Genomic DNA, 12,781 nt, shown 5'->3' on the forward strand with positions numbered 1-12,781 from the left:
CCACGACTACCGGACAGGAGAACACGGCCATGGCAAAAGCCCGACTTGCTCACGTCACGCGTTTCCGGACGAACACTCCTTCGGAACGCATCGCAGAAGTGCAGCAGACCACACCAGACGAAACTAGGGCAAGGGCACCCAACGGGCCCAATATATGTATGTACAAGCATATCGAATCCAGAAACCGCACAACAGTCATAGAAGAGCAATCGAGGCCAAGAGCCATTACCTTCCAACCTTTTTTCCTAAGGGTATCCTTCCCCCCAGCTAATTATATACAGTACAGTCACACAAAGTCCTAGTCCAGTTGAATGCAACACAATTCATTTCCCTTCTTCGACTTCGACCACCGTCCAATCACTCCCCACCCGTTCCACCCCCTGCCCAGCCCCACCCGCGAGCTCCCCAGGTGTACTCGTCCCACTCTTCTTCCCCGCAGGCGAGCCCGGCCCACTGCCCGCCTCATCACCTCCAAGCGTTCCATACCACCGTAGGTCATCGTCGGTGAGTAGATGCTGAGAGTGAGGTGAATCGGCGGGATCCTTGGCGTGTTGGATGGTGTGGGAGAGGGCGGTGGTGAGCGAGATGGAGAGGATGAGGGACCAGGAGGATGTTAGGAGGGGTGTGTAGGGTCCTGCTGATGTTGCTGTTGAGACTGTATAATACGGAGTTTAGTCGACATGTTCGAATGGTTGAAACAGAAAAGGGGGTTATAGCATACCTCGACCGAGTAAGATAGCCCCCTGCAACAAACTCAACCACGGATACCCCGTCCTCGCCCACAAACAGCCCCCTGCCAACACTAGCATCACAGTGCCAGCATACTCCGCGACCTTCACCGCCCGTGCCCCATCTTCGACTTCATACCCTGGTAATCCCAGCCGTTCCTTCAACACCAAGGAGTCCTTCTCCGCAACGAATTCGGACATGTCGTAAACGAACAGCGCGGAGGCAGCAAGAACAGCAGCGATGCGTCCAAACTGGTCGTGATACAACAACCGGCGACGCGGGCCCCCGTGAAGAGTGTGGCAGAGTTCATAGGCGATGAGGATCACGGTTGGTGTGAGGAGGGCGGCGAGGAGGGTGTTGGTGAGGGAGAGGGTGTGGAGAAGATGCAGGGGAAGATGGGGGCTGAGGGTGGTGGTGAGGTCGCGGAGGAGGAGGGAGAAGAGGAGGGGGAGGAGGAGGAGGGTTGGGGGTTTGGTAGTGGTGGCGGGGGAGTGGCGGAGGGTGAGGAGGGTGTAGTAGATGCAGGTGAGCTGCGTGTTGGGATGATAGGTCGATGAGCATGTTTTTTGAGGAGATTGATGAACGCATGAATAGGACATACCTGCGCAACGGTATACCCGCCAAACACAATCTGCAACCTTGTCCACATCATCGTCCTTCAAAGGTAGTTCAAGAGTGACTAAACCTATTCGCCCCTTCCAGCGAGCTACTTTTCCTTGTGTGTCCGAGCGTGGGAAACGACACCGAATTGCGCAGAATGTCTAGGAATTCGTAAGAGGCCTCTATCGGGTGAGTGACTGCCGACGAGCGATACAGCGTTCGATGACTGTGAAGTTGGCGGTTTCCAGCTCGTATTGAGTATGTGTGATGCTTTTCGAATAGTGAGATGGCAGGCTGTCAGAACACAATGTCCTAAGTAGGTCTCGCACTCCGACGTTGGGGGGGTGGGAAAGCGAGGTTAGGGAGGCGGCGGGGGGGGGGGGGGGGGGGGGGTGCCAGGGATAGGGCGAGAGAGAGCACAGGCGGCACACAGCGTATGTACTATGGAGCCGAAGCCAGCGGGTATGGCGAGCGACGTTGGGTAAATACTGGACGCAACTTGGCTGGTGGGAAGAACAGAGGGCCATCCCGCAGTCCCGCAGTCAGTCAGTCAGAGAAGTCAGTGCAGGATGTCATCACTCTCTCGCTCTTGTTGAGACGTTGACCGACAAGGAGGGCCAACCGCACACGTGTCAGACGGGCACACCCTTCGATTCTCAACCCACAGCATGCTCATGTCTCGCCTTATTACTACTATGATTACAATGCTACTCCCACAGCGCCCCTTCACCGTCTCTCTTGCAAACCCATCCCCATCTCCCTTCACATACAATACTCCTATTCGTTCTGGCCTTTCACCCCGCGCGCGCGCAGGAAAAAGAACCATGGCTGCTCTTCCACCACGTGCTCCGTTCAACCCAACTCCTGCAAAGGCCCGCTGTCGGACGATGTGGCGGAGCGGCCGATACGGTGATACGCCGTTGTTTCTCGATATGGGAGCGGTCTGGGGGTGGCGCGCGGGCGGTCCGAAATGTACATAGACCGTCGTGGTTTACCGTGATGGTGACTTGGCGCGGGCATCCGGTGTGCATCTGCGTTTGATCCGCGTGGGAAGATCGGGCATCGCTCCCACAATGGACCCCTCCGGCTCTTCGTCCGTTTTCGAGCCCCTTTTGACTTTGGGGTTTCGTGCCCCTCGGCGCGATCTCGATAAGTGTTCACACAGGCTCCGGCTGAACCTCCCCTGCCTTCTCCACCCTCCTCGGCGGCCACAAAAAGAACGTGCTCGTCGTCGCCTTATACTCCTGATAGTCTGCGAGCAATCGGGGGCAAGAAGAAGGGCTCGGTCAATGCACATCCCCCCAAAAGCATAGCGGAACATCGACGTCAAATGAAACGCCCTTACCTGCCCTACCCCCATACCTCTCCTCCGCCCCCTTCTCACTCAGCCGCACCCCACTGACCCCCACCACAAGCGCTACAACAAACACGGGCCCGATAACCCCCACCCACATCCACTGCTCCACGAACCCCCTAACACACAACAAAAAAACCCCGGCCCAGAGCACACACTCCCCATAGTAGTTCGCATATCTCGACCACCTCCAGATCCCCACCCTCACGAACTCCTTCGGGTGGCGCAACTTAAACAGCTGTTTCTGGACGTCCGCGGTGATCTCCACCCCCAGCCCGTACGCATAGACGACCGTACCGACGCCGTCGAGTGCCGCGAAAGCCGGCTGGTCCGCGGCCGGCGTGCCGAGGACGATGAAGACGGGGAGGGCGGTGAGGTAGACCCACACGGCCTGCATGGCCCAGACGATGATGAATTTCCCAGGGTGGTGTTTGTATGCGTCGAAGCGCTGGACAAAATAGCGTGGTCAGACCCCCCCTCGACGATCACACACCTCCCGGTGAATGCCAACGCACCTTATCCTCCATCCGACTGGCGCGCCACGCCAAGAACCCGCCCAACCGGACGGTCCACACACACACACACGTCGCGGCGACAATCTGCCGCGCGCTCAGAGCCCCGATGGAGTCCCCGGCCTCCCGTCGCCAGAGGAGTGCGACAAGGGTGCATGTGACGAAGGTGATGGCGCCGCTCGCGTCGTAGAATTTCTCGGTGCGGAGGGGTGCGGAGATGAGGTAGGAGAGGAACTGGAGGGCGAAGGTGAGGTAGAGGGACGTCAGGAGGGAGTTGCCAACTGGTGTCATTTTAGAAAGGGGGTGGCGAACTGGTGATGGGGGGAGTGCGGTTCGTTTTGCTCGCAGGAGAGTGAAGATACTCCGTGGTGCTTTTATATCCGGCCTGTCGCTTCTGTGTGTTGCACATTCCACAACCACCCGGCAGCCCTTCCAAAAAAGCACCGAACGGGAAACGGGAAAGGGGGGGGGGGGCAGGGGGAGGCGAAATGCGATCGCGATCCCGAGAACCGTCACAACTTCCGAGTCTCCGTCACGGGCGCGCGCGCGGGGGTCGGGAGAGCCCAAATCGGGAACTGCCAAATCGCGCGCGGGTATCGAAAAGCCAAGTTTCGCTGCGATCCCCTCCCCACCATATGATGATTCACCCATCAAATCCACGATGTGTCCTCCATCCTGACTCCTGACTTTGGAAAGATGCGGGCTGGCAGAGGAGAGGAGGGGGCGTTGGGTCGAGCGTCGGATGAGGGATGATGGCCATTCGGTGCGTGACGGAGGGGATTCTCACTCGGAGGCATCGGCGATTGTTCGCGCGATGTGCGCAGTTCAATTTACATCGGCGATCGCCATATCCGGCAGTACTGTACTTGAATCACAGTCGAAACCCACGACAAGCAAAGCGGATCTTCTTCACTTCCCGACCATACGACACAAACGACACAGACTTCATTTTAAAAGAGAACAAGGAACTAGGATACTCTTTCCCCGCCCTCCTTGCCCACCCCGCTCTTCTTCGTTCGTTGATGAATGAATGCAAAATAAGAATAAGAACTATGGCAAAAATGAAACCAACCGTAGGCAGCGCGTACAGGAAATCTAGGGCATTTTCTCAGCTCATATTGTTGTGCGGGGCGGGGTTTCGCCCATAGTGGGGGTATATATGCAAAAAGTGGTATCCGCCCCTCCATTACCATATCCACCCCACTCTTTCTCAACCGAATGATTCTAAACCCCCGCCTTCGCCACGGGCGCTTTCTTCGAATCCTCAACAACAACGAACCTACTCCCTCTACTCAATGTCTGCCTTGGCCGCCAATACGTCGAATGCTCGCGCGTCACCGTGAATCTGCCTTTCACTGAGACGTTGACGGCTTGTTCGATTGTCGGGCGGCGGGTGGGTGGGCGTGGGGCGATGAGGGGTTGTTGTTGTTGTTGTTTTTGGGTCGTTTCGGTAGCCGGAGGGGAGACCGTCGCAGGTGCGGTGGGGGTATGCTCGATATCTACAGTCCCAGGTTTCCCCGTCGTCCACACCCGCATCTTCTCCTGCTGCTGCGGACAAAGCAACGGTTTCGGTTTCGCGATCGTATGCGGTCTCGGTTTCTCGTTCGGCAGGTCCGAGGGGAATTGGCAGGCGAGGATGTCGGCGAGAATGTGCGGGCGGGTGCAGGCTATTGTTGTGCGGCGGGGGAAGGAGTCGTGGGTTAGGAGGACGGCGGGGATGGACGGTTTGCGGGAGGAGGGTGAGTGGAGGGATTCTGCGGCGGTTGCTGTGATGGGGAGCATGCTTTGAGATTGGTGGGAGGCGTGGACGGGTATGCAGAGGGAGGATGTGTCTATGGCGGGTTTTGGCGCTTGTATTCCAGATACGTAAGACGAATCCCAATGGTGGTGCTGCTGGTCCACAGGGACTTTCCCCTCTGAATCCGGTGGTGGTGTAGCCGGCGTGAAATGTACATGCACGTTCTTGAATGCCGACACGGAGGATGTCAAATCCGAGCGGTCCTTGACGGGAAAATGCGTGCTGGCAGGTTCCTGCGGGCCGAACGCTGAGGGTGGTGGCATCACCTCGTGTAGGTGAGGGATGCGTGCAGGCGGTGAGATTCCAAACGCGGGTGCTGCTGTGCCAACTACGCGAGACTCGCGCGCGGGATCCATGCGAATCAACGCAGGTGATGTTGAATGTTTCGCGGCGGCGACGGGGAGCTCACGGGCGCTCGCGGAGTGGGACAGCGTCGGAGAAATGGAGCGCGACCTTCCCGAAGTCTCGACAGACACTTCAAAGCGGGATTTGGCTGAGGGTCGTCTCCACAGCGCACCCACAGATGCCGGCCCTGATGCTATCGGGGTAGACGGCGAGAACCCGCTGCTCGTCAGCGACGTCGTGGAGGAGGAGCGGGATGACTGAGACAGGTCTGCTGACTCGTAGGCTGGGGATCGGGGTGCACCTATGGAGACTGGGGATGTGAGGGATCCCGTCGAGGACCAGGACGATGAGGACACGGAATCCATTGTTTTTGGGGTGTATTCTGCGTTGTCGTGGCTCAACGACAGTGGAAACGAAGCGTTGAGGGCAGGTGTGGACCGAGCTTTCTGGATATGACTCGAATCGCGGGTGACGACCGAGAAACGGGAGAGTTTCCGGGTGGGTAGACCGGCTTGCGATGCTGATGTCGTGAGTGGATTCACAACTTGCGGTGGTTGTGATTGTTGTGAATGCGATGTTGACGGTAATGGCTGCTCCTTTTGGGTATCCAGCGGAGTTGTGTCCTTCCGCTCGGCAGCCTCCTCTATTCTCCCACCCATTCCCAGTGAACCAGCGTCCGCGTTCCCATTTATTTCCCACATTTGAGCTTCCTTCTTGCTCGCGAGACGCGAAGATCCTGCAGTGAATGAGAGAACGCCGTTATCATCGGTTGGTGGCGGCGGCGGCGAATGGACGGAGAGTGGCGAGAGGACGGGCGCGGACGGGGCGGACGAAGGAGTTTGTGGCGAAACGTGCGACAGGTCCATAAAAGGCCGCTGCAACAGAATGCTGCCGCCTTCCCACAATTTCGTCGTCGAACGTATGGTTGGGATGTCTCAGAGGGGTGATAATTCTCGTATATATTTTGCTGTCCTACTCCGAATCACACAAATCGAAAAATATTGACTTTTCGTGGGGAACTTCAGGCACCTGCTGGGAAAATAGGATTGCCACAGCTTGCAACGCTCAAACGAGACCAGACTGTTCCGTGCTATGCTGTTGCAGTTGTGAGTGCAAGCGTATATATCTCGAAGTTGTGCTTGCCGGCCGTGGGAAACTGTCGAGGAAATTTGGCAGAGCGAGGAATTTCCCAAGCCGAGAGCAGCCTTTTTCTGTTCCGTGGGATTCTCGAGTTCAGCAGCGTCCAAGCGGAATGCCGTGGGCGAGCGAGAGTGAGAAAGGCTGCCGATGGAGGTCGGTTGCTGTGAGTTGGGCGACGGGCGGTGCTTGCTGGTGTGGGCTTTTGTGTAGAGGGGGGGGGGGATGAAGTCAAGAAAAAGAATGTTCATATGTGGGTGGGTGGTTGCTACCGTGTTGCGTGTCTTTTCCCATTGCCGGCCCAGCTGGATTCAGAACTTCCGGACATGGACATTGGACTCTCCATTTGGCATGTGCTTGCTTGCGGATATCATCAGATCTGCGTTGGGGCTGGAAACGCTTCTGCCCGCCCACCCGCATGCATGCTTGCTTTGGTTTGGGGCTGTTGCGCTTTACCTTAACCTTGGGTAACGTTGCCGGGCCATATCATATCTGCCCATCTGTGAGGAGGAATCTGGAGGGATTCCAAAGCAAGGTTGGGCCAAAAACCTTGTTGCGCCCTCCCTCCCTTGAGTCCCTTCTCGATGGCCTCCTCCGGAAGAAAACAATGACGATGACGCGCGGTGGCCACAGAGTCGCACACGTGGCAATCGGCGCGTTTCGCCGGTTTCGGCTTGCAACCTTCAAGCCCTCGTTGCGCAGTCAAGCGCCCGCCCATTGCGCCTCACACATGGCAAAACAAGCCTTCCTTTATTCCAGCAGAGTTCCTTTTATATTCCGAGAGTCTCTGATGTCACATGACCCAATCTATGAATGAAGACGACTGTCCATGACCTTCCAATGCATCCTCCGCAATGTCCAATCCAGAACTGGTACTTATTGTCACTTGATCTATTACCATATACAAGATAGAGTAAAGCGAGCCGCTACGGGAGCTAATCCTACAGGAGCCCTGCTATACTGCAGCCCACAGGAAGGTTCTGAACCTTACGCCTTGGGCTGGTAGGTGGAGAGGTAGAACCATTTGTCGACTACGTTGGAGGTGAGAGGGACGGTAAGTTGAAGCCTCAACAAACAAGATGAGAATAGTGAACAGGACTTACTGGAGGCGTCGATAGGCGCAGGGGGTTGCGGGGCAGCAGCGGGGATGGCCTTGAGCTCGGCGGAATCTGTTCCGACCTTGTAGGGGCTCTCCGCGACGTTGGTGTTCACGCTGTAAAGTATGAAGAGAAGAGTTAACATCTGCTCGTCGTATCCTCACGAATCAATCGAAACGCTCGTACGTTGTGATATCGTAACCCTCTCCCTTGTTGGGGATCTCCTTCTTGATCAAACGGTGCCACGCCTCGTAGCACTCGTGCACGACCTCCGTGGCGTACTTCTTGTTCTTGGCCTCACCAGAGAACGCAAAGTTGTTCTCGGGCTTGTCGTCGGGGATCTTGTAGATCCTGAACCACTCGTTTGTCGCACGCATCAGACCAGGGAGGTGGGTCTCAACGTCCTCCATGTCGTTGAGCTTGTGAGCCAAGGGGTCGTTGATGTCGATGGCGATGATCTTCCAGTCGGTTTCGCCTTCGTCAATCAGGGCCATGGTTCCGAGGATCTTGACCTGCTTGATCTGTCCGGTGTAGCCGACAGTCTCACCGATCTCGCAAACGTCGAGCGGGTCGTTGTCTCCCTTAGCCTTGGTGTCGGGGTGGACGGCGTTGGGGTCTTCCCATGTTTGTGGGAAAGCACCGTAGTTCCAGATGTAACCGTGGTGGGGGAAGCAGTTGCGGACGTAACGGAGCTTGCCCTTCTTGATATCCTGCTTAATGGGGTTGAAAGGCTCGTCCTTCGAGATCTCGAGCTTAGCGTTGGTCCAGCGGGGGATTTCAACAACCATGTTCAAGATGGTCTTTTCCTCATTCGCGAAAAGAGGAATGTCGTGGAAAGGAGAGACAACCTTTCCAGCGGCGTCCTCTGAAAATGCACACAAGATCAGATGGGCATAGACGAACAGACGAACAGACAAACCGTTTCAATTAAAACAAGCGGTACAAGCCCGGGAAGCTACCGCCCAAAAACTCACCAATGAAGACCCTGTGCTCCCGGGTGTTAGGGGCACCGATAACTCTGGGCTTGTATCCAGTCATGTTGCTGTTTGCTTTTGCTGAGAATGTGCGACGCTGGGGGGCGGCAAGAGAAGGCTGCAGAAGTTGGTTGCGGACGAGGAGAGTCCTACGAACTGCTGCGCTGATAGGAGCGTGAGCTGAAGGAGACAGTTTGGGCAACAACGACGACGACAGTTTCGACGACCGGGGGGTATTTGCGACGATGAGGACGAGGATTGACGATGGCGGCAAGCAATGTGGGCTTTTTCGCGAGTTGGCCTTCTTTTGCTTCATTGCGCCACGGAAGTCTCGGAGAAGGGGGCAGTCACTTACCACTTCTGCGTAATGGTTTACCGGCCCCCCTCCCGTGTCTTCAGCGCGTTTGAGCATGGAAACGCTGATGGAAACGCCTCAACGGAGTGGAACTGGAGTATTCCACAGTACGACTGAGGACAGACACGAATCGAAGGGGAAGACCGTGGGAACCAGCTTCGATACAGTCCCCCCAATTCTTTGACGAATAGCAGGGAGGACGATGATTGAAGATGGCGTTCATATCAGAGCGACTGGAGGCTCAGCTTCACGCACTCGACGGACTCTTCCACTTGGCCGCCGACCACGATGATCTAAGCGACGCATTCCGCACTTTGTTCGGGTCAGCCGGCGCGGAAGTGGCGGCGAGCGTCGAGTATGCAGTGGACACCACCAGAGGAGTGGAGGAGACACAGGAGGCATGGCCTGAACCCATCCGACTGCTGGCATGCGTTGCTTTCGCCACCGCCGATTCCCACAGTTGGACGACACGCAGACGCTGGCGACCAGGGGAAGACGGTCTGCCAACGTTACAGCAAATCGAACTTGTCTTTCAAGTGCACAAGGGTGTCTATGGAGTTACAGAGACATTCAGGAGGAAAGTCAGGACTGACGGGTGAGTCTGCTGTCCTTCCCCAGGGACATTATCCGCTCGCAGAGTTGGCGTTCCTCTCCAAGATAGCGGCGGTACTGCAGGCGACGTTGTTGCAGCGTCTGCTGGTGTCATCCACGAGATGGCCGCCAGACATTGCGTACTGGCGAGATCAGCAAATGTCCACCAGCAAAACCATCTACTACGTTCTGTCGATGCTTCCTCAACAGATCTCTCGCTACTTTGCAAATCCTGTATGAATACACTCGCGCAACCACCCATTCGTCAATCCGTCCCCAGTTCCTTTTGTTCTCCGATCGTCTGAATGCAGAGCTTTGTCGAAACTTTTTCGAAAGGGCCGCCCTTCTTCCAACGACGCTCACGACAACGGCTTTCTTGGGACCTTATGCCTTGTACAAAATTTCACACCTCCTTGCGATGGTGAGAAAAGGAGCTTCAGGCTTCATCTACGCCCTGAACTGAAGTCAAACCCCACTCTGCCAAAACCTATTACTAAATGCATGCTCAACAATGTAATCATGCCCCATCTCATCATACACCGCCCGCGCCACCGCACTCGCCCGGAAGGTGTCGGCACGGGCCCACTGCGCGGCGCCCTTCCAGGCATCGAGCAACGGATTGGCTGCGCGACGGACGTTGATGGTGGATCCGAAGGGTTGTAGGGCGCGGAGCTCGGCTTCGATGCGTTCCGTAAGGTTGGGGAGGAGGGCGTTCCCGCCGGTTACTATTACGTTCTGTGTGGACGGTATTATTGTGTGATGGTATGAAGTGAGTGAGTGGATCCGACGGGAGGAAGAAATCTATGGCAAACTCACCTGCATCATGCTCTGTCGCTGTGCAGCCGTAAACCTTTTCAGCACCTCATCACAAATCTCAACAATCCCCGCTTGATCAAGCCCCACAATCGACGGCTGAAACAATACCTCCGGCACCCTTATCCGCTCCACATTGAGGTGAATCTGGTTCTGGATCGCCGGTTCAGTAAGATCGACCGGATGCGTGCCGTGAGTTAACCGGTACATAATCGACTCGCTGAACGGTCTACCGTCCTCGAACGGATCCTCTTCCACGAAATCCGGGTCATGTTGGAGTAGTAGCTCGTCAAGTTTAGTCAATTGCGCGACGTCACCGTCTTCATCCGAGTCATCTTCCTTGCTAATCGAGCGGTACACGCCCCAATCATCGTCATCGGCGCCGAAGGTGTCCTCGCTGTTCCCCGCGCGTCGACTCTTACTCGGCGTATCTTCCGCCGCCAAGGACGCTAGCGTGCGCATTCGCAGTTTCGACTCCCGGCTACGTCGGTCGTTCAGTTTCGCTTTCCGTCGTCGCCGCTCTCGCATCCGTGCCAGTAACGCCTGTCTCGCGTTTCGACGGTCCTCAAGCCACCCTTGGGGATTTTGCACCCGTCGTTCTTCATCCAATCGCAGGTCTTCGGCTTCTTTCGCTATTTCTTCTTCCTTCGCTATCCGCACACGTTCACGTGCGTCCCATCCGGCTTTGAGGAGACGCTGTTTCTTCTTTTCCCTTTTCTGATCGGGGGTCAAATCGTCGTCTGGTACGCCGAGGAGTGGAAAGGTTGGGACAACCTTCTCTTCTGGCTCTTCGATCCCCAGCATGCGGTTTCGCGACTTTCTGATTGCGGTCTCGATCTTTTTCGTCTCGGATTGTAGTTCTGCCTCCGAATGGAAGCCGGCATCGTGCATGCGTCTCTATGAGAAGTGAGGAACGTTAGCGGGTCGGCTTCGCCCAAAAACACAAGATCTGGACGTACCCTGAACTCTGAACCGGTCTCGGTCAACTTCGATTCCATCAATTGTTTCAAGTCGCCAAGATACTCCTCTTTCTCCTTCAGCTGGGGATGTTTTCATCGTGTCAGTTTGGGCTGCATCCGGGAACCCTTACTGTAGGTGCTCACGCAACACCCACCTTCTCCTCGCGCATCCTCGCAGCCTGCTCCTGCAGTCTATGGCCCTGCTCCCTTCGTTTCTGCGTCAACAGCTCGGCTTCTTCCGCGCCAAGCTCTGGTCTCTGTATTGAGGGTGCCATTCCATTAAGCTCGCACGCCACATCAACAGACGTACGCACGACGTCAAATCAGCCAAACCTTTGCTTGAAACGGAAACTGCACGATGCGGGTTTGCGCATTGAGGGTTTCAGGATAACTCAAGGCTTTCAGGTCCGAAGCATAATCGAGTGATACGTAGGCATGTTCGTGCACGAGGTCCTGCGTGGGGAGGTCATTAGCACACAAAGATCTGGTGTGCTGGGTTCGAACTTCAGGATTCGTACCTGGCATTGCTCAGGCGATACACGATGCGGAAACGCTGAGTACTTATACTGCAGTAGCTGCAGCATGTACCCGGGGAAGTCCTGTCCTCCGTAGGACAATCTGGGATTGTTGAGCTAGTGAGCCTTTCCACATCCACTATTCAGGCCAACGCACCATAACGTTTCGCATACCGTTTGCAGTGCTCCACAACCCCCTTCCCTTCAAGAATCGGTATCACACTCGTTCCGTGGTGGCTCGATGAGACCACCATACCCGCGTCCATCGATCCCGTGTTCGCGTAGTAGCTGAAAAGCGAGTCGATGCCGTAGGACACCGCTGGGACATTGTAGCATTCGAATAGAAGTTCTGAAACGCCTATTGCTCGGTCAGCGCACTTGTCGGTCCGTCTTCCGAAACATGGCCCTCTTAACCCACTCACATCGCCGACTATGAACCGGGTTGCACAGCGTTTCCGTCATCAACACCGGATGGCGTACCGAGTCCGTATCGATTCCCAGTTTCATAAACACGTAATCTAGGGTTTGTTCCTTTAGGTCAAATCAATGGCTATCCTCCAAGATATTCCGCCGTATACGGAGCAGGGCCGCCCGTTGCTCACCAAAGTGTTTGGATTGGCTACAACACCGTTCTCGAAGGCCGTTTTGCTACTCGCACGCTGAGCCGCTATGACGACATCGTTTCCTACTAGGATACCGGAGTCCGCCTTCGCCGACTTGCTCCCTCTGTACTTCGCTATTATATTCTCGAACTGCACTGACATGGGAGCCAATGTCAGCCGCGAATGTCGACCGCGAACATGGCGTGATCTACTCACATCGCGGCTCCGTATCCGACGCCCAACCAGCTCTTAAATGGCTGGACCCATTGTCTATCACGATGGGAACGTCTGTGTTCCGGAATTCTTCGTATTCGTAGGATGGCGTCTCTGGAGGAGGAGGGGGGTCGGGAGCGAGAAAGACCTTTGGTGGAATTGGTCCTGCCATTACGGACATCGAGGG

The 12,781-nt window shown here is 56.0% G+C and overlaps 6 protein-coding genes across 6 annotated transcripts; 1 reads left to right on the plus strand and 5 right to left on the minus strand.

Annotated features, from left to right (window-relative positions):
• Positions 1-86: 86 nt before the first annotated feature.
• Positions 87-1,707, minus strand: EV422DRAFT_429727 (uncharacterized protein). Its single transcript, XM_053067158.1, has 3 exons — positions 1,331-1,707; positions 722-1,259; positions 87-655 (listed from the first exon to the last, which is right to left on the minus strand). The coding sequence occupies exons 1-3, from the start codon at positions 1,379-1,381 to the stop codon at positions 324-326; spliced, it is 921 nt and encodes a 306-aa protein (XP_052926218.1). The 5' UTR covers positions 1,382-1,707; the 3' UTR covers positions 87-323.
• A 369-nt stretch (positions 1,708-2,076) lies between these two features.
• On the minus strand, positions 2,077-3,629 carry EV422DRAFT_429754 (uncharacterized protein). The gene is made up of 4 exons (XM_053067159.1): positions 3,199-3,629; positions 2,675-3,131; positions 2,475-2,581; positions 2,077-2,208 (listed from the first exon to the last, which is right to left on the minus strand). Exons 1-3 carry the CDS (start codon positions 3,484-3,486, stop codon positions 2,487-2,489), a joined length of 840 nt encoding a protein of 279 aa, XP_052926219.1. The 5' UTR covers positions 3,487-3,629; the 3' UTR covers positions 2,077-2,208; positions 2,475-2,486.
• Positions 3,630-4,381: 752 nt separating this feature from the next.
• On the minus strand, positions 4,382-6,452 carry EV422DRAFT_429762 (uncharacterized protein). The gene has a single exon (XM_053067160.1). The coding sequence runs from the start codon at positions 6,202-6,204 to the stop codon at positions 4,420-4,422; it is 1,785 nt and encodes a 594-aa protein (XP_052926220.1). The 5' UTR covers positions 6,205-6,452; the 3' UTR covers positions 4,382-4,419.
• A 780-nt stretch (positions 6,453-7,232) lies between these two features.
• EV422DRAFT_526708 (putative IPP1-inorganic pyrophosphatase) lies at positions 7,233-8,906 on the minus strand. Its single transcript, XM_053070166.1, has 4 exons — positions 8,547-8,906; positions 7,759-8,437; positions 7,579-7,688; positions 7,233-7,506 (listed from the first exon to the last, which is right to left on the minus strand). The coding sequence occupies exons 1-4, from the start codon at positions 8,860-8,862 to the stop codon at positions 7,463-7,465; spliced, it is 1,149 nt and encodes a 382-aa protein (XP_052926221.1). The 5' UTR covers positions 8,863-8,906; the 3' UTR covers positions 7,233-7,462.
• An 87-nt stretch (positions 8,907-8,993) lies between these two features.
• On the plus strand, positions 8,994-9,878 carry EV422DRAFT_429812 (uncharacterized protein). The gene has a single exon (XM_053067161.1). The coding sequence runs from the start codon at positions 9,259-9,261 to the stop codon at positions 9,730-9,732; it is 474 nt and encodes a 157-aa protein (XP_052926222.1). The 5' UTR covers positions 8,994-9,258; the 3' UTR covers positions 9,733-9,878.
• A 79-nt stretch (positions 9,879-9,957) lies between these two features.
• Positions 9,958-12,775, minus strand: EV422DRAFT_550513 (uncharacterized protein; the record flags this gene model as incomplete). The annotated part of the gene is made up of 10 exons (XM_053071780.1): positions 9,958-10,227; positions 10,309-11,202; positions 11,265-11,345; positions 11,420-11,521; positions 11,598-11,717; positions 11,783-11,882; positions 11,954-12,137; positions 12,202-12,310; positions 12,382-12,536; positions 12,598-12,775. 10 exons carry the CDS (start codon positions 12,773-12,775, stop codon positions 9,958-9,960), a joined length of 2,193 nt encoding a protein of 730 aa, XP_052926223.1.
• Between the last annotated feature and the right edge of the window lie 6 nt (positions 12,776-12,781).

This window comes from Fimicolochytrium jonesii (assembly GCF_025526975.1).
Source record: "Fimicolochytrium jonesii strain JEL569 chromosome Unknown EV422scaffold_9, whole genome shotgun sequence".
Classification (NCBI taxonomy): domain Eukaryota; kingdom Fungi; phylum Chytridiomycota; class Chytridiomycetes; order Spizellomycetales; family Powellomycetaceae; genus Fimicolochytrium; species Fimicolochytrium jonesii.